Source organism: Podarcis cretensis, assembly GCF_951804945.1.
Source record: "Podarcis cretensis genome assembly, chromosome: 1".
Taxonomy (NCBI): Eukaryota; Metazoa; Chordata; class Lepidosauria; order Squamata; family Lacertidae; genus Podarcis; species Podarcis cretensis.
The window spans coordinates 18,365,763-18,387,294 of NC_137170.1; the positions used below are offsets into that span (position 1 = coordinate 18,365,763).

General features: G+C 42.1%; 1 protein-coding gene across 5 annotated transcripts in view; it reads right to left on the reverse strand.

Annotated features, from left to right (window-relative positions):
• The window catches only part of EML1 (EMAP like 1), a 136,242-nt gene that overhangs the window by 39,134 nt on the left and 75,576 nt on the right, over positions 1-21,532 (reverse strand). For 3 of the 5 annotated variants that reach the window (XM_079948204.1, XM_079948202.1, XM_079948203.1), the window contains exons 2-5: positions 10,866-11,048; positions 9,241-9,373; positions 2,418-2,465; positions 283-417 (exon numbers count right to left, since the gene is read on the reverse strand). In XM_079948204.1, the coding sequence (XP_079804330.1) occupies positions 283-417; positions 2,418-2,465; positions 9,241-9,373; positions 10,866-11,048 (499 nt within the window). The remainder of the gene's footprint in view (positions 1-282; positions 418-2,417; positions 2,466-9,240; positions 9,374-10,865; positions 11,049-21,532) is intronic. The other 2 variants (XM_079948205.1, XM_079948206.1) reach the window with 1 other exon arrangement.

Below are 21,532 nucleotides of genomic sequence, written 5' to 3' on the forward strand. Positions count from 1 at the left end.
AGCTGGAGAACTACATCACAAAAATCTGAGAAATGCAAATCCTAACCAAAGTAGATTTCTTCCCCATCCCTATTTGTCCCTATTTATTCCATACCACATTTTTGTCTCCTCCTACTTTCAACATGTAGTTTGCAACTTTCTTGTGACAAGGGGTCAGTCTTTTTGCTTTTGCCAAGTCTTTAAAGTGCCATGCACATGGGATTTAATAGTATTTTAATAACCGCAGCACCACCAAACATTGTGACTAGCCTTAAGAGCCAAGAACAAGAGCTCCTTCCCTACCTTTCACTGTTCTTTTTACCACTAGATGAACTGCTTGTGGATCCAGCTCGATTGCGGCTGATTTTGGAATCTCCATAGCTTTCCCTTCGGCCTCCAGGAGATACACGCTCAGCTGAGTTGGTTCTTTTGACAGTGCTAATAGAAAAGGAAGCATACCCAATTATGGAAAATAATACATTAGTCTGAGTCTACATGTCAAGCTCTTCAGAAGTACAATCCCCAAACAGTAATCTATGGTGAGCTGAAATTATTAATCCTTTTAAAAAAGAAAAGAAAAGAAACATGGGCAAACATGCAGAGGTTTATATTTCACTGTTTCAGGATGCATAACTTTTAACAAGAGTAAAAATAATTTATAAACATAAATGCAAATATAGGACCACATCCTGGTCTCAGTCATTCTCAGGGATGCACAAGCAACCCAATATTCTGTGGGGAAAATGTAGAATCTGTGTGGGTGTGTAGAGGGTCTTCACCCCAGCAGAAACTGATACACATGGCATCATTTTCCCACTGGGGGTGCTGGGATCTGTTATCACAGTTCCAGACCTTCAGAAAGTATGCTTCACAAGGGATCTGGCGGACTGATCATCAACTTTCCCATCACCAGAGACATGTTGCGTGGCTCTTTGAGGAAAGGAAGTTATAGAGGTGGGGGAAGCGGTTTCCTTCATACTTTGTTTCATGTCTTAACAGGTCATTTGCCTTTTTCATCAACAGGTAGTCTGTAAAAATAACAGAACTGACTTGACTCTTTTGGAACGTTTTGTACTTTCAGTCTTGTTGTTTATTATTAATATGTTTATAACTAAAAGGAAGACTGAATCAAGCCCTCTGGAACCTACTTGCAATCAATGGAACAGGGGCACTCACTTCTGCCATTTTTGGTGACGTCCCTAGTCATGCTGATACAACGTCAACAGGCATGTTACGTAAGAATATATAACATATGGATCTATGCTTCTAAGTATTTTTACCTGAAACTAAACTCAAGTTAAATGTTTTGTGTCGTAAGTCATTTAACTGGGTTTAGTTCAAGGTCATAAATATTTCAGTCACAGTTCAATATTTTTTGCTGAAACATAGTCATATTGTGAATTGGCTGAAATATATCAACACTTTAGATTGCTCTCATTAGGGCAATTGAGACCACGATGCAGTGACCCATGCAACAAACTCTTAAAGCTCAGTAGGACTTTGGATTTCTGTTTTGAGAACAGCGGTTATTTCCTTTAGCAAACCAGTTTGGAAAATGGGGAGAAGTTCCAAAAACAATTCACAATACTGATTGGTAGTAGTCAAATTCCTCTTCGGGTACCCAAAAGTTTCCAGACAAATGAACTGAGAAGGCCTTACATATGGTATAAATAAAGAATATATAAACTAGATAAACCTTTACAGAATTGGTCAGAGAGCTTCCCTGGGTTTTGCCCTTGTGGGATAGCTCAGCAATGGCACCTTTGGGTTTTCCGATTAGGCCGCACACCTCCCATACATTTGCATCTAGGACTTGGATAAAAAAACGCAAGCAGATTCAAAGCGGCTTCAAAGCCAACAGAAGCACAAATTCCTGTAGGAGAGGGCTATCAAGGGCTACCAGCCATGATGGCTGCTGTTCTACCTCCACAAATGGAGGGAGCAATGTTTCGAAATAGCATCTGCTGGAAACCACAGGAAGGAAGAGTGCTCTTGGGATCATGTTCTGCTCACTGATTTCCCACCAAGCATCGAGTCGGCCAATGTGAGAACAGGATGGTGGATTAGACGGGCCATTGGCCCCATCCAGCAGGTTATTCTTATATTCTTATGTTAACAAGCACAGTTTCATTGCACATAAAATGTTTGCATGTAAAGGCATTCGGATCATAAAGAAATCCTCACAAAGAAGCAAGAAACGTTAGTATAGGAACGTTAGTACAGAAACAGAGGAAACAAAGTTAATACTCCTTAAAATGTAATATGAAAAGTGCTGGTTATGGGAACTTCCTTTTTCTTTCTTTCAACTACTCAAGCTTTTACTTATTACTACAAATACATACTACTGGTGATGCAAACTGCTAATTTCATTATGAATGATGGGAGACAGATGGACTAACGAAAATGACATGTTACAATACTTGTAAGAATTCCCTCACCTTAGAGCAGTTTTTTTCAGTTTGCATGCATTGAGAAGACTCACAGACCTGCTTAATCCATGAATGAGAAGTGCATAAACAAAGCAGAATAAAAGTGAATGCAGTAAAAATAAGAATGTACAGAGAACATTCATATAAAAAAAAAGTTAAAATACAAGACGTATACATTTTTCATGCAATCAATATACAATCCTGCATATTATGTGAAGCAGAATTAAGGAACTGAATCATTTAACAAGTTCCTTGTTCAGCTACCTTGATTGCTCAAGCTAACCGATAAACATACAGTGGTGCCTCGCAAGACAAAATTAATTCGTTCCGCGAGTTTTTTCGTCTTGCGATTTTTTTGTCTTGCGGACTTTGGAAAAGCTTCAAAAATCACCAAAGTCTTCAAAAACCTCAAAAAAGGCTACCACACCGCGTGCTATGAGTTGCTCCTCGAAGTGAATGCACGGTTTTAAGAAAAAGGAAACAAACTTGCAAGACAAAGGAAACAAACTTGCAAGACGTTTTCATCTTGCGAAGCAAGCCCATAGGGAAATCCGTCTTGCGAAGCAACTCAAAAAGCGAAAAACTCTTTCGTTTTGCGAGTTTTTCGTCTTACGAGGCATTCGTCTTGCGAGGTACCACTGTAGCACTTTGAGCAAAAGATTCTGAGAGCCCCACAAAGAGTTTGCAAAGCACTTTAATACATTAAGCAATGCTTTCTGTATGTAGACATCTCAGGATCTTTTGGTTTAAAAAGTTAAAAAAAGACAACAACAAAAACTGGTGAATACAGCCAGCAGTAATCAATGGAGGACAGACAGGAAACTCAATACTAGAGCAGTAAAGGGTTGGGGGAGAGACAAGGAGGACAGGATAAGTTATACACACAGACAGACATAGAAATAATGAATGGTGGTGTATAATTATTTGAAATGCCAGACATTCAAAATATCTTCACAGTACGTCAGGCAAGAAAGGAAGCAAATACTCTCCAATCATTCCAGCTAAAGATAGAATTCAGGTCATTGGGGGGGAAATGAGATGAAAAGGGGGACAACCATACACAGGAGTTAAGTTTTTAAAGAATCAACAGCACACAGGGACATGTTTTTTTATATAAAAAAGAGGAACATTTCGTAACCAAGAGAAAATCTGCCCTAGCTTGAGTAAATTTCTGTATGATCAGTATAGTTCATATCAAGGGACAGTTGACAGTGCTGTTTTCTAGGAACATATACCACCATCTCTTCTCAAATTTAGCATTATTTAAGTAAGAGGGAGGCAAATGCTGTATTTGTATGACTTTTGGGGGTTTTAAGTTTGACCCCTCTGTGGACCAACACGTTTTTTTCCTCGTATAAACACATAAGAAATTATTTACATTTTGGGGTTCCTTTGAAGACAATAATTTCTTTCATATTTATGTTGAATACTTTAGTTATATTATTTCCTTAAGATCACTCTAGTTATCAGTGCTGTCCCTTTTTCTTTTCTGGCCCAGTTTAGGCAATACGCCTGTTAGTTTCCTCTAAGAACCACATGCCACACTCTTGAGGGTATTGACGGGGGCAGATTTGACCCACCTAGTGATTTCTTGGGGTGCTGAAGGCTCAAACTACGTATCCTACCTGCTGGATCTGTAAAAGTTGTCATGGATGATGTTCCATCTCCCACCCTCCCATTTTGCACGCTAAATAAGTGAAGAGGGGTATAATCATCCAAATTCCTCCCCGTCACAGCAGCTGGCAGATGCTTCCCCAAAGTTTGATCCCAAACCATGGAAGAGTGTGCATGCATATGTGTGTGTGAATGTGGTGGGTACGTTTGGGACTGCACCATGTGGAAGCGGCTGCTATACTAGTTAGGGTGTGTGTGTGTGTGCGTGTGTAGGTGTGTGTGTGTGTGTGTGTGTGAGAGAGAGAGAGAGAGAGAGAGAGAGCGCATGCATATGCTTCAGGAAACCTGAACTACGTGCAATCAAAGTAGCAGGCATCCCAAGACTGCACAACCTGACTGCCCCATGCAATCGCGTACTCCTGATACAGAGCACAAAATTCATAATTTTGAATATTGTAAAGACACCACGTTGGAGCCTCGATTTTCTTCCTCACACTTGGGCAACCAGAATAAGATCAGTTTTGCGTTTTTCTGCAACTGGGTTAACAAACTCACGGGATGTGTACGGTGCTGGCAAAGAAACTGCAGTAGAGACATGCATCACAGAGGGGGCTGCATGTACTTTGTGTTACCTGCCCCACAACCCCCACTTCCACACTAAAGCTGGATTGTGTGACATGCATAAATTCTGCCTTTTCTACTTCTACTAATCTATGTCCTGTGTGCAAGCCCAAAACATTCAAACCAAACGCAGCAAACAAAGCTCACCCTAATCAGCTCCCTATCTCTCAGGTTAACTTATTCCACAAGATTGCTAAGAGACTAAAATGTCACTCTGAGTAACCTGAAAGGAGGCTGAAATACAAAATGAAGGCTAAAGTATTAAACAGAGACATCTTGGTCTTCCTGCCCCTCTTAATCCGCCCCCCGCCCCGCTTTATTTGTCTTGGGGTGGGTGCAGGGTTTTTTTCCTTGTCTGTTTTGGGGTGGTGGTGCTAGTGGTTCCGAGCATCCCCACTTTTTCTTCTGTGAAATGGTACCCACAGCTGTTTTTCAGATTTCCAATGTGCCCGCAGATGTAATCTCTTTGCAATTAACTCTGCAATTTAGCATCATTTCGTTAGTCCCATTATAGACCACAGGTGGGTCAGCCAAGTGACCTCCAGTTGTTGTTGGCTACAATTTCCATCAACCCTGAATATTGGCCATGTTGGCTGGGGAAGGTAGGAATTGTAGTCCAAGAATGTCCGGGAAGCACCATGTTGGCCACCCCTGCAATAGACTATGGAACAAGGGAAGGGACGCCCAAGTGCTTAAGAGCACAGAACAGCACATAAGAGTGTGCAAACAGCACACAAAAGAGAGAGAAGGAAACAGGCTTAGCATTGTCTCATTACATACTTGCTCCCAGAGTAATTAAGCATGGTTGCGATTGCAAACATTTATAACCTGTAAGGATAATCACTTAAATAGCTTTGAATAAGAACTGAATACTTAAAAACTGCCGTGCACATAGAATGCATGAGCACGCCAAATATCGTAGGGTTCCCCCCACCCCCTGCTGATTTAATGATGTTTTCTAGCCAAGTTACCTTTGCGCTCCCTAAGGTGACTAAATGAAAGATCTGCACCGATTCAAGCCGAGGTTAATAACACTTGCCTAGAGCCAACGATTTAAGAACGACAGGAAGTGTCATTATTACCCATGGGGCACTTCTCAACTCCCCATTCCTCTATTCAGATAAATTATTCAAAAGTGAAAACACAGTATATGATATCAGCTGTGATAAGAAGCGGCCTTGTACTCAGTCAGACCGTTGATCCGTTTACCTCACTATTATTTACTACTATATCAGCAGCAGTATACACAAGTACTATCAGCCACACTCCAGGGTTTCAGAACGTCAACACTCCCAGACTGTTAGCGCACATTTGGGTTGCACATATCTGATTTTTCTGTGTGCTCTTTTGTGCATGCCTAACCACACAAGTGCTTTCAGCTGAACTCTGCCTTAATGTTTCCCATCCACACAGATACGCTGCGCTTGGTGGGATACATTTGCACTGTGTGCTGTTGTCCCTGATTCTCAATTACAGTCATACCTCTTGTTATGTTTGCTTCAGGTTAAATCTTTTTAGGTTGCGTCCCGCGGTGACCCGGAAGTACCGGAAAGGGTTACTTCTGAGTTTTGCCACTCACGCATGCGCAGATGCGCAAACTGACGTCACGCACATGCGGAGAAGCGGCGAATTGCGGCCCACGCACGCGCAGGCTGTGTTCTGCTCATGTTGCGAACAGGGCTCTGGAACGGATCCCATTCGCAACCAGAGGTACCGCTGCATTGCTCTTCCGCCCTCCCTGAATTCCAGAAACCTGAGGTCCATTGTAGGCAAGTGCACGGACCTGTGTACAGTGCTGTTTTTAATACAAGGTTTATATATATATATTACTACACACACAGACACATATATGTGCCAGACTTGTACAAAACAGCTGATTAAAAAGCATAAGTAGTGTGTGCCAGGACCAACACTAGCCAACCAAAGAGCACCTTGCCAGCAGAAGGAGGGGGTGCGGTGACAGATGGCACTCAGCAAAATGTCACCACATATGAAAAAAAAAGTGCTTGCCACACCATGTGCTTTGATTGAGTAGCATGCAAGTTTATGATGTACTCCCCTCCCCTTTACCACATTAAATTGGGGGGGGGAGAAGAGCAGGTTGCCACTTGGATGAGGACAACATTGTGTGGGCAATGCAAAAAAATAAGCACATATGCACAAATACGCTTTAAATTTCTGTGTGAGCATCACCTTAGCCAGAAGTATTTCCCAGGGAAAAATTGAACCTGGAACCTTTTGTATTCAAAGCAAGGTACTCTACGACTGAGCTCATCTCCAAATCTTGTGATAGACAAGATTGAAAACATGGAAGTATTCTCAATGTTACAATCTACAGCAAAGCTTCAACTGTGGAGGACATTTTCACAAGGAGTTTGGCTGTCTTAATTCTGGAGGACCATGTAATATATTACAAATTAACAGGCACAGAGCATTTACCCTTGGTGTGCCCTATAATGTGCAAAGTGGATGCATTTGTTTATTTCACCATCTGTACAAGCTGCAGGGAGTTGCTGTTAGCTTTAGCTCTGCACCCCATGGCTGAATCTGCAGTCTCTGAAGCTTCCCTGACTCTTAAAGAGATTTTAGTGGGAAACGACATTTGCTGTTGCTCAGAGGGTCAGAGCAAGGTGAACATACTCTTCCTTCCAATCTTTGTATTTAAGATATAAAAAGGCTATTTATGGATGTAGATATTTATAGGAATTTGTCCAGGTTAGTGTCAATAATTCTGTTTTACTATTACCATTTGAAGTTATTTCCTAACCCACTGTGCGCACACAAAATATTATGAATAGTGTATTGGCTAACACACAACTTCATAAATAAAGCAGAAGTTAAAAATAAGTTGTTGTTTTCTGAAATGCATGTTTTGCTGCATCTGTCTTTGTATATTCTACTATCATTCCTCTAAACCATGGGTAGGCAAACTAAGGCCCAGGGGCTGGATCCGGCCCAATTGCCTTCTAAATCCAGTCTGTGGACGGTCCAGGAATCAGCACGTTTTTACATGAGTAGAATGTGCCCTTTTATTTAAAATGCATCTCTGGGTTATTTTAGTCCGGCCCCCCCACAAGGTCTGAGGGACAGTTGATCGGCCCCCTGCTGAAAAAGTTTGCTGACCCCTACTCTAAACCAACCTTTCTTAACTGGTGTTCTCCTTCCTGGCTGGCGCTGATGGGAAGACACCATTTTACAGCCTACTGTAAACTAAAGTTCTTAGCATACACTTATATCTGCCTCTTTGACAAAGTGTTCTGAGCCTCAGAAAAAAATGTACAAAACAAGTGATGATGGCAAGGTTACAGAGAGACTCACTCCTAATAGATTCAGGTGGATTTGAAAGTGTAAGCATTGCCTGCGCCTGCATTAGTTACCAAAATTATTTCATTATTTGTAGAGTGTGAATGCTCACGTGGACTTTGAAACATGCTCTATCATAGTATGGCAGGTGCACGATGACTACACTGATGAGTTCTTGATCTGACTTCACTGCCCATGGTAAGTTAGACTGGATGGGAGGGTCCAGTGTGTTAACACTACTCCTGCTTTTACAGACACAACATGCCTCATGAATCTGCCTCCCATTGCCTGCCATATTAGAGAAAGAAGCACCAACATGCATATGCATGTTCCTTTGTGCTGGCAAGAAACTTGAATCCTGTGGGGAATCACACACACCCCTTTTACACCAGGGCAATTGTTATAGCACATTGCAGGCTCACTTTCTGGTTAGTGTACCATCTCTATGCTGTACAGACTCTCAACTCTCCCCCCACCACAGAGAATCCTTCATCTATGAATATCTTACTGTCATCCCAAAAGAAGCCCTGCTCAAAACACGACCACATTGCCAAGTGGCTTGGCACAAGAACCAAAGAACATTACAGTCACTTGCCACTCAAAGAAATCATTCGTTATTTAAAAATATATATACATTTCCAGATTAAAATATTGGGCAGAGGCTAGTCAAGCAACGTGGCAATTTAGCATAAGTGCTTTTAGAAGATATGACTGGGAATTGTAAAAGGATCTTTAAAAAGTACCCTTACACATGTGAACAGTGGGAAGAAAGGGTTAGGATTTTGATCTCACTATGCTTTCGAGGGGCTTCACTAACTGCTTGTCATGGATGAAAATAAGCAAACTTCAGAAAATGAAAGTAATGGAAGAACAGGAACCGTAATTTTATACAATTTGCCAGTAGAAAGAAAACTACTGGAGGAGCTACCTATCAAGCGTATTTGCTACTTTTGTTGGTTCTGTAAAGAAACAAAGGGACTCATTTTCAGAATAGATTACAAAATCCCTAAGTAGACATTTCCTGCTCTTAACCTCAAATTACAGAGGAAAGAAAATAACAGCCTAATTATGCCCTCCTTTAGAATTCTTGCAACAACATTAATCCTGATTAATTAATCTAGCATGAATAAAGTTGAAGATATTTCTACAAGGTTTCCAATTGTAATTTGGCTTAATTATCTAGAAATTTATCTCGAAAGTTTCACCCAGAGAGCAAAAAATACTCAGAGGAGCAGTTTTAGATGCTGAAGGCAGGCAGTAATATACATACACCAGATAGATAGATATTGAATACCTTTTTGCTGCTGGTGACACAATTTCTTTTCTGGTTCCTGATGGAGAAGGTAGAGAGCCACTGGGTTTCTTTGGTAGCACAGTTCCATTATTAACAGTAGTCTTTAAAGGCAGTGTTTGTACAAGGGGTCTTGCTGTTAAAAAAAGAAAAAGAGATGATCAAATAGAGGATTACAAGTATACAGTCTGTCTGATGGAAAAAATAAAGGGTTTGCAAATGTTTCTGTGTGTCTTCGTAGTTGAAGCTGCCCACATTGAGTAAGACCACTGGTTTATCGAGCCCAGTACTGTCTACAGAGACTGACAGCAGTTCTCAAGGGTTTCAGCCAAGAAGTTTCTCCCAGCCCTACCTGCTGACTGAACCTTGGACCCTATGCATGCAAAGCAGAACCTTTACCTCTGGGCTATGACACTTCCCCCGCATTATGAGAAATAAGGATTATTTCAGTCTACATTCAGGGTGCAAGTCAGTAGCCTTAGAAATTGCTTTCTAAACTGCAATCCTACGTGCTCTGTGCACAGAAAGCAGGAAGTGGAGTGGGTCTTCGCTGGGGGCTGCACAGGAGACCTTAGCTCTAGACGGTGGCATAGCATGGTTTGCCAGATTCCGGGGCAGACAGGTGCACATGCGCGCCAGGGCAGGTGGGGAGCAGAGGGTGAACAAAGCCCGCCACACCAGCCCAACCCTCACTGCTGCCAGAGCACCACCCTGATTGGAACCAAATGGGGCTGTACTGTGCCATCTGCCCGCCCTAGCAGGGTGAAGCCCGGCTTGTCAATGTGGTCCTTGGATCATCCCAGCCTCATAAAGTGGTTCAGGGCTGACAGGATGGCATGAGAAGGATGCAGCAGCTATGCCCCCTTCAGTCCCAGCCTTGTCAATGAGATCAACTCATTTATCAAGCAACTGCCCGACTTTTCCAACTGAAAATCTCTGGGGCACAAGCCTGGGCCGTATGTATGGAGACAACAAGACACCCCTTTCGGCCTCGCTGATGTGGTCCAAAGGAAAGCAGAGCAATACATCTGCTTAGCGGCAAAAGTTGCCAGAAGGAGGTGTACAAGATTTGTGTAAGGTTTACTCCTTAGTTGTTTCTTCTCCCAAAGATGTCCCTCAGAAGGTAATAATGAACAGTTTACCTAATAAAAATTTGTTAAATGAACTGTCATTCATAGATCTGATTCATCCAGAAAATGATTCATTTTTCAAAGCATGTACAAGGATATATACTAGATTATCAGTATTTCATGCCTCACCTTCTGAGACATCAGAAAAGAAGAAAAATGATGTGGTCAACCTGCAAGAGTGTTGCAGCCACAAATACATAGGTCTTTCCATATATGGAATGCTGAACAAGCTTTCTTCATATACTATGCATGACACTGTCGGGTACCTTAGGGAAAGGAACACTTTCCTAGCCACAGCATGCTACAGATAGACTAAACATTTCAAAATCAAACTGCAAGTTTGATCAACTATATACCATGAAAAGTTCAGACCACAAACTGCTGTCAGATAATTCCAAGGATTCAATATACTTGACTGGCCCGAAAAATATCAAAATTATTGCAACATTTGCTCAGGTCTAAGGAATGAATTTGAGAGGGAGTGTTTGAAATCGATACCTTTGGTAGGTCCTTTCTTGTTCTGCATGGCCTGTTGCTCCTCAGTAATGTTCAAGCGCCTAACAACATCTGCCAGAGCAGACTTGAGCAGCTGGATGTCATCTTCCTGCATCTGAACACGTTGCTCCAGTGAAGCAATGCGGTCTGTCACCTCCATGCTGCTAGCGGCAGAGGCACTGTCATCTAAAAAGAATATTTTAGAAAGATGGGGTTTTATTTTGGAAATTTGTCATGAGGTATAAGGAAACATCGTCACCTGAGAACTTTTACTAACGATACAAACTATTTTTCCACTATTATCAATGTTAGGATTCAATTGCAGCAAGTTGTCAGAAGCCAAGCTAAATTTTAGATCTTAAAAACCTACAAAATCAACCTTCAGAGTTTTGTTCATTATATTGTACTTTGCTATGCAGAACTTTTATTTTCAAAGGAGAACTAGATTGTAACAAAGAAGTCAATCCAGCATCACTTCTCTTTCCTTTAAGGTGTAAAAGCAGGAAATCTACGACATGATGTGAAATGACAAAATGAAATGAAAGACTTTACAGCAAGGTATTTTTCACCTTGGTCAAAAGTCAACACAGTACATGTTCAAGAGCCCAATACAAATGCAAACAAAACATTAAAACATGGCTATTTTTATATAGGAACAGTTATAGTGAGATTATGGAGCAACCTTACTGACCACCAGTTAGTCATCAGGGTTTGATACTAAAACAGGCCCCAATGATTGAAATGTGAAGTAAAAGAAAATTCCTCAGCCAAATCTAATTGCATTTAGAAACCGCCACGGGGCTCAGCAGCAGATCATTTTGCAATATAGCTGTATGAGGTATTAATCCCAAAATTAAGATTTAACAGGCACTTTGGCATTCATATAAGATTCCACAGACATGAAGCATGCCTTGAAGAGACATAAGGCCTACACTGATCTAATAAGCTTGTACTTTAACTCAGCTGGAAGTAACAAGAATTAGCATACTGGACAGACAACCCCATCACAGACTGGATGTAAAACATCATAAAACAAACTCAACTTAGCAAGCATCCTTCTAAATTCAATACGACTTTACATGAGTTTGACTGGAATTTGGTCGTTCCCCCCCCCCCACTCCAGCAATTCCATCAACAGTGGTCCCTATGCACTTGACTCTTCCTAATGCATTTTTCACAGCCTTCTCCTTGTCCACAGCAAAAATACAGACACAAGCATGGGTTAGATTCAAAATTTACCTTGAAATGAAATACATCAGTATTGTCAATTTAGCCCCCTTCCCTAATTCCTTGATACCAACACCCTCTGCAAAAATGGCTGGGGTAAAAGACAACAAGGGAGGCGGACTGTACTTTGTGCTAGGTCAACCCTTTATACTAAATATTTGGGTGGGCGTGAAGCTCACATACATCCAACATTTTTCATTCCCAGAACAGAAGTTGTGCCAGCGTGAAGTTAAGCTGTAGTGGCGGCTCAGCAGACATATTACTTTTTTAAGGGCGGCGCAGTACAAATGCAGGTCTAAATGAGAAATAAATTTATTGTAAGAACTGAAGCCAGACAGCAGCTACTGAAAACAATGAGACAGCAATACAGGTTATGTCTTGAGTCCTATCCAATACATTTTAATGTTATCCCTTCTCCTCCCTTCTGTTCTTGTACTTATCTTCATAAGTTTCACCTTTGTGCATCGTTCCTCCTAGATTTGCACGCATTAGGAATCCTCCCCCAAAGAACAATACTTTGGGAGTGTCTACACCCCCATTGTTCAGCCCGGACACTGAGGTCCAGCGCCGAGGGTCTTCTGGCGGTTCCCTCACTGTGAGAAGTGAGGTTACAGGGAACCAGGCAGAGGGCCTTCTCGGTAGTGGCACCTGTCCTGTGAAACACCCTCCCACCAGATATCAAGGAAATTAACTATCTGACTTTTAGAAGACATCTGAAGGCAGCCCTGTTTAGGGAAGTTCTGAATGTTTAATGCTGTATTGTGTTTTTCATATTTGGTTGGAAGCTGCCTAGAGGGCTGGGGAAACCCAGCCAGATGACGGAGTATAAATAATAAATCATCATCATCATTATTACTATGCAGGAACCTTTGAGGGAACTATGTCTCCAATGAGCCACCAAGTCCAGACACACTGTTGCACTGCTACAAGCGAGTCACTGGGATGTTCAGGGGGAAAGAACATCCTCCCCACTTTTTTCACACACCACTCCAGGAAAAGAGGAGGGTTGTTTTGGGGATCGGATTGGGCAGATGGGTAGGGAAACATCCTCTGATCATAATCCAAAATGCGGGGGGAGGGGGGGATTAATGGGTCCTAGAGTCAAGCTCTCCTTCGGGGAAAGGTTTTTAAGACCCCAGAAGACAATTTCCAAGCCAAGTTGGGAGGAATTAAACATATTTCCTTGGAATGAATTCCAACTGTGTTCAACGGCACGTATGTCCGGGACTGAAGCCTGAATGATAAGAGTCATATGATGTATGCCTGTAAATTGCCTTGGGAGATCTATGTGGTAGGCAATTCACAAGTTAGTAAACAATAAATAATATAGCAAGAAATATTCTTCAAATAACGTTTGAGAATCACACATGTTTATTTAAAAACCCACTAGAGAGGTGTGCCAGGTATCTCTGGATACACCGTATAAGCTGTCAATAGCTGTAGAATGTCTTCATTTTTTTAAAAAAAGTTTTTCAATTTAAATACTGCCTAGACAAAATTTTTAAAAAATAGTATTTCCTGGCTTTTGTTTTACAGACATAAAGCACACGCTCTTGACATTTAGCTCATCGCTGAGGACCATATGTTCCCAAAAGAGTGTTCTGTATAAATGGGAATGCTCATCACGCTGCTCCTTTTCTTTCCCTGCTAATTAATCCATGATCTCACTGGAAAGATTCCGCATGACTCTCTCCAGGACAATACAGGGTGATTAATCCATCCCCACAGTACCTTCCAATTTTAAGCCATCTTGTTGCTGAACTGAGCAGGGCATGAAGATGTATCAGAAATGTGATACTAACAAAAGCTGTGCTCTCCACAAGGAGGCCCGACTTATATATAATGGAGATAAAATCAAGGCTTTCCAAGAAAGGTAGTTTAGAAGAAATATCTTCCACTGCTATTTGAGCAGGCAGATAAATTTTAAGAACACAAGAGCAAGAAAACTTTTTGAGCAGCCACCGGGAAACTAATATCCGCAGTAGCTAAACCTGCGGAATATTTACAGTATTCCAAGATGCCTCATTTCAAACAGGGGTCTCATGGCTACACAGGCTCAAGAACAGGTAGAGAGAGGAGACTGAACTATGGCATCTGTGGGAACTTGGGCTTCTTTTTGTAGGAAACTCAGTATCATCCTACAACTCAAGGGTTATGGAACATTTGACATTGATGAGAGTTGGAGTCTACCAACATCTGGAAGGCAATAGGTTCCCCATTGCTACTACCACGACTCACTGTGGCATCTGAAGCCAACAGTTACCACTGAAAGTAGGCACAATGGACTGTGTGGACAAAATGGTTCTCTAACCAAGGGTGCCTGGTGTTTTTCTGCAGGGGAGGTCTCCCCTAATATTGTCTGCAGCCTGTGTTTTTAAGCACTCATGAAATGCACTCATCTGGGTCTTTAGTGTTGCAGCTGCAGCTTTCTGGAATCAGTTAGCAGGCAGATATGTTTTAACCGCCCATTTCACATCAGTGACTTCTACTCATGGGGGAAGGGAAATCCAGTGTTACTATCCCGATACTAGAGAGAAGGGAGTTTACTTTAGGGCTGACATTTTCAGCTGTAGTCCTATGTATCTCATAATGCTTAGTTTCACCCAAAGTTCACACTGCTGAAAGTGATAAATAGTATAGTACAAGGAGTTGGATCCAAACATTTTGTTCTGTTCACACATACACCCCTATTGTTTCTCTGCTCTAAGCCCCACTTGAAGCTGCTTTTCACCACACAGAGCAGCCATTTGGCTAGTGTTACTCATGTACACATTAAGAAGGCCTTTAAAGGGGCAGAATGCCTTTGGATCCTCACTATTCAGACCACATTACATCCACCCTCTTCCATCTGCACTGGCTTCATGTTTAGGTCCAGGCCTTTTCAAGGTGCTACGCAACCCTAAATGGCTTAGGACTTGGGTACTTGAAGGACCACCTCCTCTTATATGAACCAGCCCAACAGTTGTGGAAATCAGCAGAAGCCCTGCTGTGTGTTCTGCTGCTAAGAGAGGCCCACTAGGCATTGACACGAGACATATGTGGGGGGTTTTTTTATGGCAGCACCCAAGCTAGAGAAGTTTCTCTCAAGGAAAGATCAACTAATGCTGTCTTTGATGGTTTTAGATGGGCAGCAAATGTCTTTTTATCCCACCAAACCTTTAACAGCTTTTAAATTGTTTGTTAAAAGACCTCATTGAAATGCAGGCTTAATGTATTATTTTTAATTGCTGGTCTTGGTTTTTGTCATATTGAGATACACATCTAATGCTGTAAGCCACCTTGGGAGCCAAAGAATCCCACTGTTTAGGAAAGTATTTCAGTGTTCGGAGGACTACAGAGCAGTTAGGAGTACAAATACACACACACACACACACACACACACACAATTTTAGTTACGATTTTAGTTACTTCCGCTTGCAAAAATGTAGTTCTGAATAGACACTGCTGTTTATTCCTCCGAAAAGCAAAGCAATAGATACACATGCACACACCTTTGTGCATAAGCCAACATCAAACTTAAGATATATCACCTGGCCCACTGTTTCCCAAACATTTCAAAATCAGATGCCCCAACTCTTAGAAACTGAATGCAGCATCTAAAACTCCTATGCTAATTCTCTCCCCCCCCCCCCCAGAAGCTTCTACACATCCTGGTGCTGCATACGGTAATTTGTCACCTACTCCTCCATCTCAGTAACCCCAATGTGGCACAACTTGCATTTTGGGGAACCTTAAGCCCTGGCTCTTGAAAGGCCTACTCCCAATAAGACATGCAAGGTAGTTTATACCTTTCCTGAGAGTATCCCATGCCACACTCTTAAGAAATACCAACTACATCAAAATAGAACTACAAAACTCTATTAAATTTAAATCTATAGAGAGGGTGAACTGTGGAGCTTGTATGATTTTTATGTAAACTATTTAAAAGGGAAGAGGGCAGAAGCATGGCATACTTAATTAAAAAGTAACAAATATATTACCGGCATAATGAAGTACAATTACTATTTAAAGAGTCCCTTGAATAGCAGCAGCAGTATGATTTCCTAGTGAAGATCCAATGGTTTAATTTAGAATTCTGAATGTTGCTTTATTCATAACTAAAATGCTTATCTTTTTCCTACTAGTTTTCTTAGGGAAGGATAGCTTAAGTATTAAATTCCCACACATGTTGATGCATGATATTAGCCTACAGCACTCAAAAGCATGTTTGTTCTTAAAAACCTACAGTGAACTCTAAATGCAATGTAATCAATATGTAGGAATGAGTTAGAGTAGTAGTATCATTCCTTCATTACATACATTTCTTCTGCGGTATTTAACAGACATGAATGAATTTCACTAGCTGTGGGGGGCTTGTTTCCTCCACTCCCCAACATTTAATTATTTGTATGTCATCAAATATTGGGGTTTTCTGTATAAGGGTTTTAGTTAACTATACAAAATATACTCACAAGTGAAAATACACTCACACATGTATATAAATACACAAAATGTTGTTAAGAGTTTGAGGGTGCCAGATCCCTCTAAATCTCTGGTTCCAGTACATGTTAAAGGCTATTTAAGCCAGGCTACCTTCGTGTGTTCAGACGATCACCTACCTGATGGGCCATTAAGGAAAGGGAGCTCTGTGAGAGATTACAAATGTTTAGGGCTCCTTCAATTCATAGTTAGAAGACAAACGTAGAGCTGGGAGTTAAGGGAGTAAGAAGCTGGATGCAAAAAGCAGCAAGCTGGAAAGCCAGAGAGTCTGATTTCTGTTTGATTTCTGATTGAATCCAAGGCTGCAGCCAATGCCAGAATTAGGGCAATGCAGGCGGTTTCCCTGCTCAGGGCGACAAGCCCATGGAGTCCAAAATAGAAGGCAAGAAGGAGAAGGAGAGCTTGAAAATAAGAAAGGAGGGCCAGATTTTGTCCTTGCTCAGGGCGACATATTATCCAAGTCTCTCTCTCTCTGTATATATATATATATATTGCATATATGTGTAAATAAACCATGTATATTAAGGATACCACGGTCTCCGCTGTGCCTCATTTCCAAAAGGAAACACGGGGCCTGGGTAAGTCTGGGTAAGTGCCTGGAATCTTGTACAGCTTGGAGATTAGGGCGCCATGCAGCAATATTATCACATGTGATACAGCCAGACTTAAGCATCTTTCTATGAGTTTCAAGAGAAGAGTTAAGCACCTGCTTTTAGCACACACACACCCGCCACCCCATATAAGCAACAAGTCTATTAAAGTACTTTACTTTGGTTTAATCGTATATGTGGAATTCTGTTCTTAAGACCAAACCAGACAAAACGCTAAATGCATCACTTGGAAGTTCCATCTTTGTTTTTTGCTTTTGTTTTTCATACTTAATAGCAACCTTGGGAGGACATGATTTTTATCAGGGTTGTGGTGTACAGGGTTGGGTTGGTTATCCCTGTCCTCTTCCACCACAACACTGAAGAATTCCTCAGACTTCAATGGGGGAGAAAGAGGTCAATATTTTCACTATGATCCCATATCCTGTAACTGCTACTAACTGTAAAAAAAAAAAAAAAAAAAAAAACATTCGCAAACAACCAAATATGCAAATTCAAGTGATGTATTTAGCATTGCCTCTAGTTTGGCCCTAAAATGTAAACATTTAGAGAGAATATGCTGTTTGTGATTCCTACTAAGGAAATATTTCCATATAAAAACAAAAGAAACCTGGCAATGCCTGACAACAATCTAGCAGGCAACGATAATAGACATTTCTTGTGTTGGTCAGCTTGGGCCGTAGACCTCCCCTCCCATATCAAAACCAACATTTGCTGAAAAAGCTGAATTACAAGTTTTTTGGCAGCCAACAATAAAGACACGTCTTCCACTCCACTTTATATGCCGAGAGAAGCTTCTGGATCCCCACTGCGCTAAATAATTCAGCAACACTGGCAGTTAACTGAATATATACTATGCAGTATATAATAATTTTAAGTTATACTAGCTTTAGGAAACGTCTCCAAGCCAAAGTCCAAAATGATCTAAATATCTAATCTTTCACAAGACAAACGGACTTTTTTAAACACACACACACTTGCCTATGTGGAAACTGATAGTCGATGATTGATGGTTACTTTAAAGAAAAAGCTGTTAGGGCTACATTCAGTTAAACTGTTATGCTAGGAGAAGCCATCACGACAACTCCCAGTAGCACAAGGGGACTTTCCCTTCTCCCCAAATCTCCTGTGGAGGATAGGGAGAACCCCCAGAATAGCGGGCAGGGGCAGAAGAGGGACGATTGTTCTGTTGGGTCAAGCAGAAATGCTTGCGCTGACAGCACCATCTTCTTAGTGCTACGCTGAATACAACCCTTAGGCTATATAACATTCATGTTTTGGAAAAGGGATAGGAATGTCAACAGAAAAATGCAAAATTTTACCAATGTATTTGCCTGGTGTGATATCAGAATGTCTCCCACAGGCCTGGTACCGGAAGTGTCCAAAACCTTTCCAATAGTTTAAATGTGCCTCTGCCTCTGCGTGGTTTCTATTTTGAAACAAGAGTCAGGTCTTGTCTTTCATGACCCCATTCTGCATATACCTGGCATGTTCCCAGGCCACACTTCTTGCTTCCATATGGGGCATCTTCATATGAGGGTTTTGCCTTATCAAATAAACGATGTGTTCAGCCATTCATTGTGGACTGTCAAGGACTATGGAGCTTAAACAAGATACCTCTTGGTTAGAGGCTGTTCTAATTAAGTGAGGCTGTGCACTCAAACCTGAGATCTCTTCCAGTACAGAAAGAGTCTACAGAAAATGTGCAACATCAGCCCCTGTGCCTGGCAAGCAAACCAAGAGCTCTGGATTGAGAAGATCTCCTATATTAGGAGTGTGGATTTCTGCCCTTACTTGTTCATCAGAGGAATGCTAGCTGACCTTCAGACTCCAGATGTTTCCAGTTTTCTGCTGCTTCCAGCTTCTCCACAGGCTCCAGGTCTAGATTCAAGTATCTCCAGCCTAGTCCTGACAAGAGTCATTCCAGAAAAAAAAGCCTTCAAGTACTTGCTACCGTTGCTTGCTACCGTATCCGTTTTCCAGAGTTGCATTTATTTTGGAGCGTTTGGAAAACTTGGGTTTCCTGGACACTCTTTAGTATTTAATCAATGTTCCACTGTCACATGTACTGCAGTTATACATTTGACTCTGGTAACTTCTGAATTTGTTGCATGTGGCATTGCTGGTCAGTGATTGTATTCATCTCCTCTGGTTAAGAACATATTTCTTTACCATTTGCTATGTAAAGAATACATGGATTGACTCCAGGTGAAGGGTATAAAATCTAGCACATAAATGTTTTAATAAGTAACTAAATATAGGTCATTACAAAAAATGGTGTAATGCTCCTCTGTGCTCATGTTCTTCATTTTCACGGCTTGACTACAGCAACAACCAACTGATCTTCACTTCTCTCTCCAGTTTTCCTCTTTCCCATGTACAGCTCTGCATTGTTTATGCACGCCAACACACAAGAGTGCTTCCAGATGGGTGTTTACTGTGGGATCAGTGCTCCTCACGCTAGTTTTTCACAGTGTTCATACAATGTTGTTGGCATCAAAATGCCTGCCCATTATTCCCCAACTTCAGCTGACCTTTTGCAAGAAAAATCCGATAAGTAAAAAGGGGGAAAAGCCTTGCTGATTCTGTTGCAGTATCTCAACGGCCTATTTGCAAATTAAGTTCCCATCTGGAAGCACGCTTAACACTGCTATTTCAATACAGCCATCAGAAGCAAACACTGAGGTAACTAGGGACTCGTCCACACTTACACTTGTCCCATTGCTTTCCCCCAGAAAACCTGCTCTTTAGAACTACAGTCATAACTCGTGCTCCACCTGCTTCATGTTGCGTCTTTTTGCGTTACATCCCACTGTAACCCGGAAGTACCGGAAAGGGTTACTTCCACGTTTCGCCGCTCACATATGCGCAGAAGCACTAAATCGCGCATGTGCAGAAGTGCCAAATCACGTCACATGCCTGCACAGACACAATGTTTCGAGTTGCGGGCATGTCACGTTACGGACGGGCCTACGGAACGGATCCTGTCCATAACACGAGGTACCACTGTACTGGTTACAAACTTAATTCGTTCCGGAGATCCGTTCTTAACCTAAGACCGTTCTTAACCTGAGGTACCACTTTAGCAAATGGGGCCTCCTGCTGCCGCCGGCGCACAATTTCTGTTCTCATCCTGAGGTAAAGTTCTTAGCCCGTGGTACTACTTCCGGGTTAGCGGAGTCTGTAACTTGAAGTGATTGTAACCCAAGGTGTTTGTAACCTGAGGTACCACTGTAAATCAGAGTAAACACCAACCAAAATGACTTTTGCTCTGATTCAGCGGTAAACAGCAGGTTTTCCTGGACAGAAGCATCAGGGCAAGCGGAAGTGCGGATGATCCCTTAATGAATGCCGAATCTTGGATCTTCTTGCCTCGTACAGAGAGGAAGAGAGTTCCTCAAGATCCAAAATGTTGATACTGCAAAAAAATTAGCCAGCAACTTGCCACTCATTGCCACAGCCATGCCATTTGTATACAGGTTGAAAAGACAAAGTCTCTCCTCTTCCCCAAGGGGAGGGGTTGTGAGCGAGTCTTGATTCCCGCGCTTCGCAGGGGGGCATGGCTGGCACACAAGCCCCCTGCATCACTGAGAGTCCCTGGCCTGCATCATGCCCATAGCCAGCCTACATGGCTGGCTGGGGGGGGGGGCATGGTTTGCCGCTCTTAAGCGAGCGTGGCACTGTGGCTCAGCCTGTTTGTTTCCTGCACACACAGATCTCCCTCCCTCCCTCCCTCCTTGTGCATTCAACACCTGACCTTGCTATGGACCTCGGTTGGTCGCATGTTGAAGGGGCCTGGTAGAAAGTTCTTCCACTTGGCAGATTGGCACCAGCCACTTGGTTTTTTGCCTACCTCGTAGCAAATCATCACAACTTTGTAAGGTTTGGCAGTTAGGCATTGGAAAATGTGTTGTGTGTTGGAGGAGAGGTTGTGGCCATCACCTACTCTTCCCCTTGAAGGGTATTCCTTTACAGGAATCTGGTGGTCGTGGTTCCTGTCTGAAGCCCAGGTGGTGGCTAGGACCATTTGCATCAACAAGCTCCCCCTATAGGTTGTTAACCCTTGTGTGACTTCCTGCAGAGTGGGCAGGAGTCAAGTATAGTCGGTTCAGATCCAATGCCTAAGCCAATACCACTCAAATTCTGTAACCAATAAAGTTGTGGCCTTTTTTAGCCCATTAACCTAAAATACTTGTGTCCATGTGTCTTATTTCATCATAAAGTGGGGGACGGGGCCTCGACTCACAACCAAGAGAAGAGATGGCCCTCTTACTGAAGGAGACCCAAGCAGCTGTTCCTTCTGCAGTGGGCTGAACAGCATATTACTGATGGCCAGTGGAAATTCTGGCCAGCATT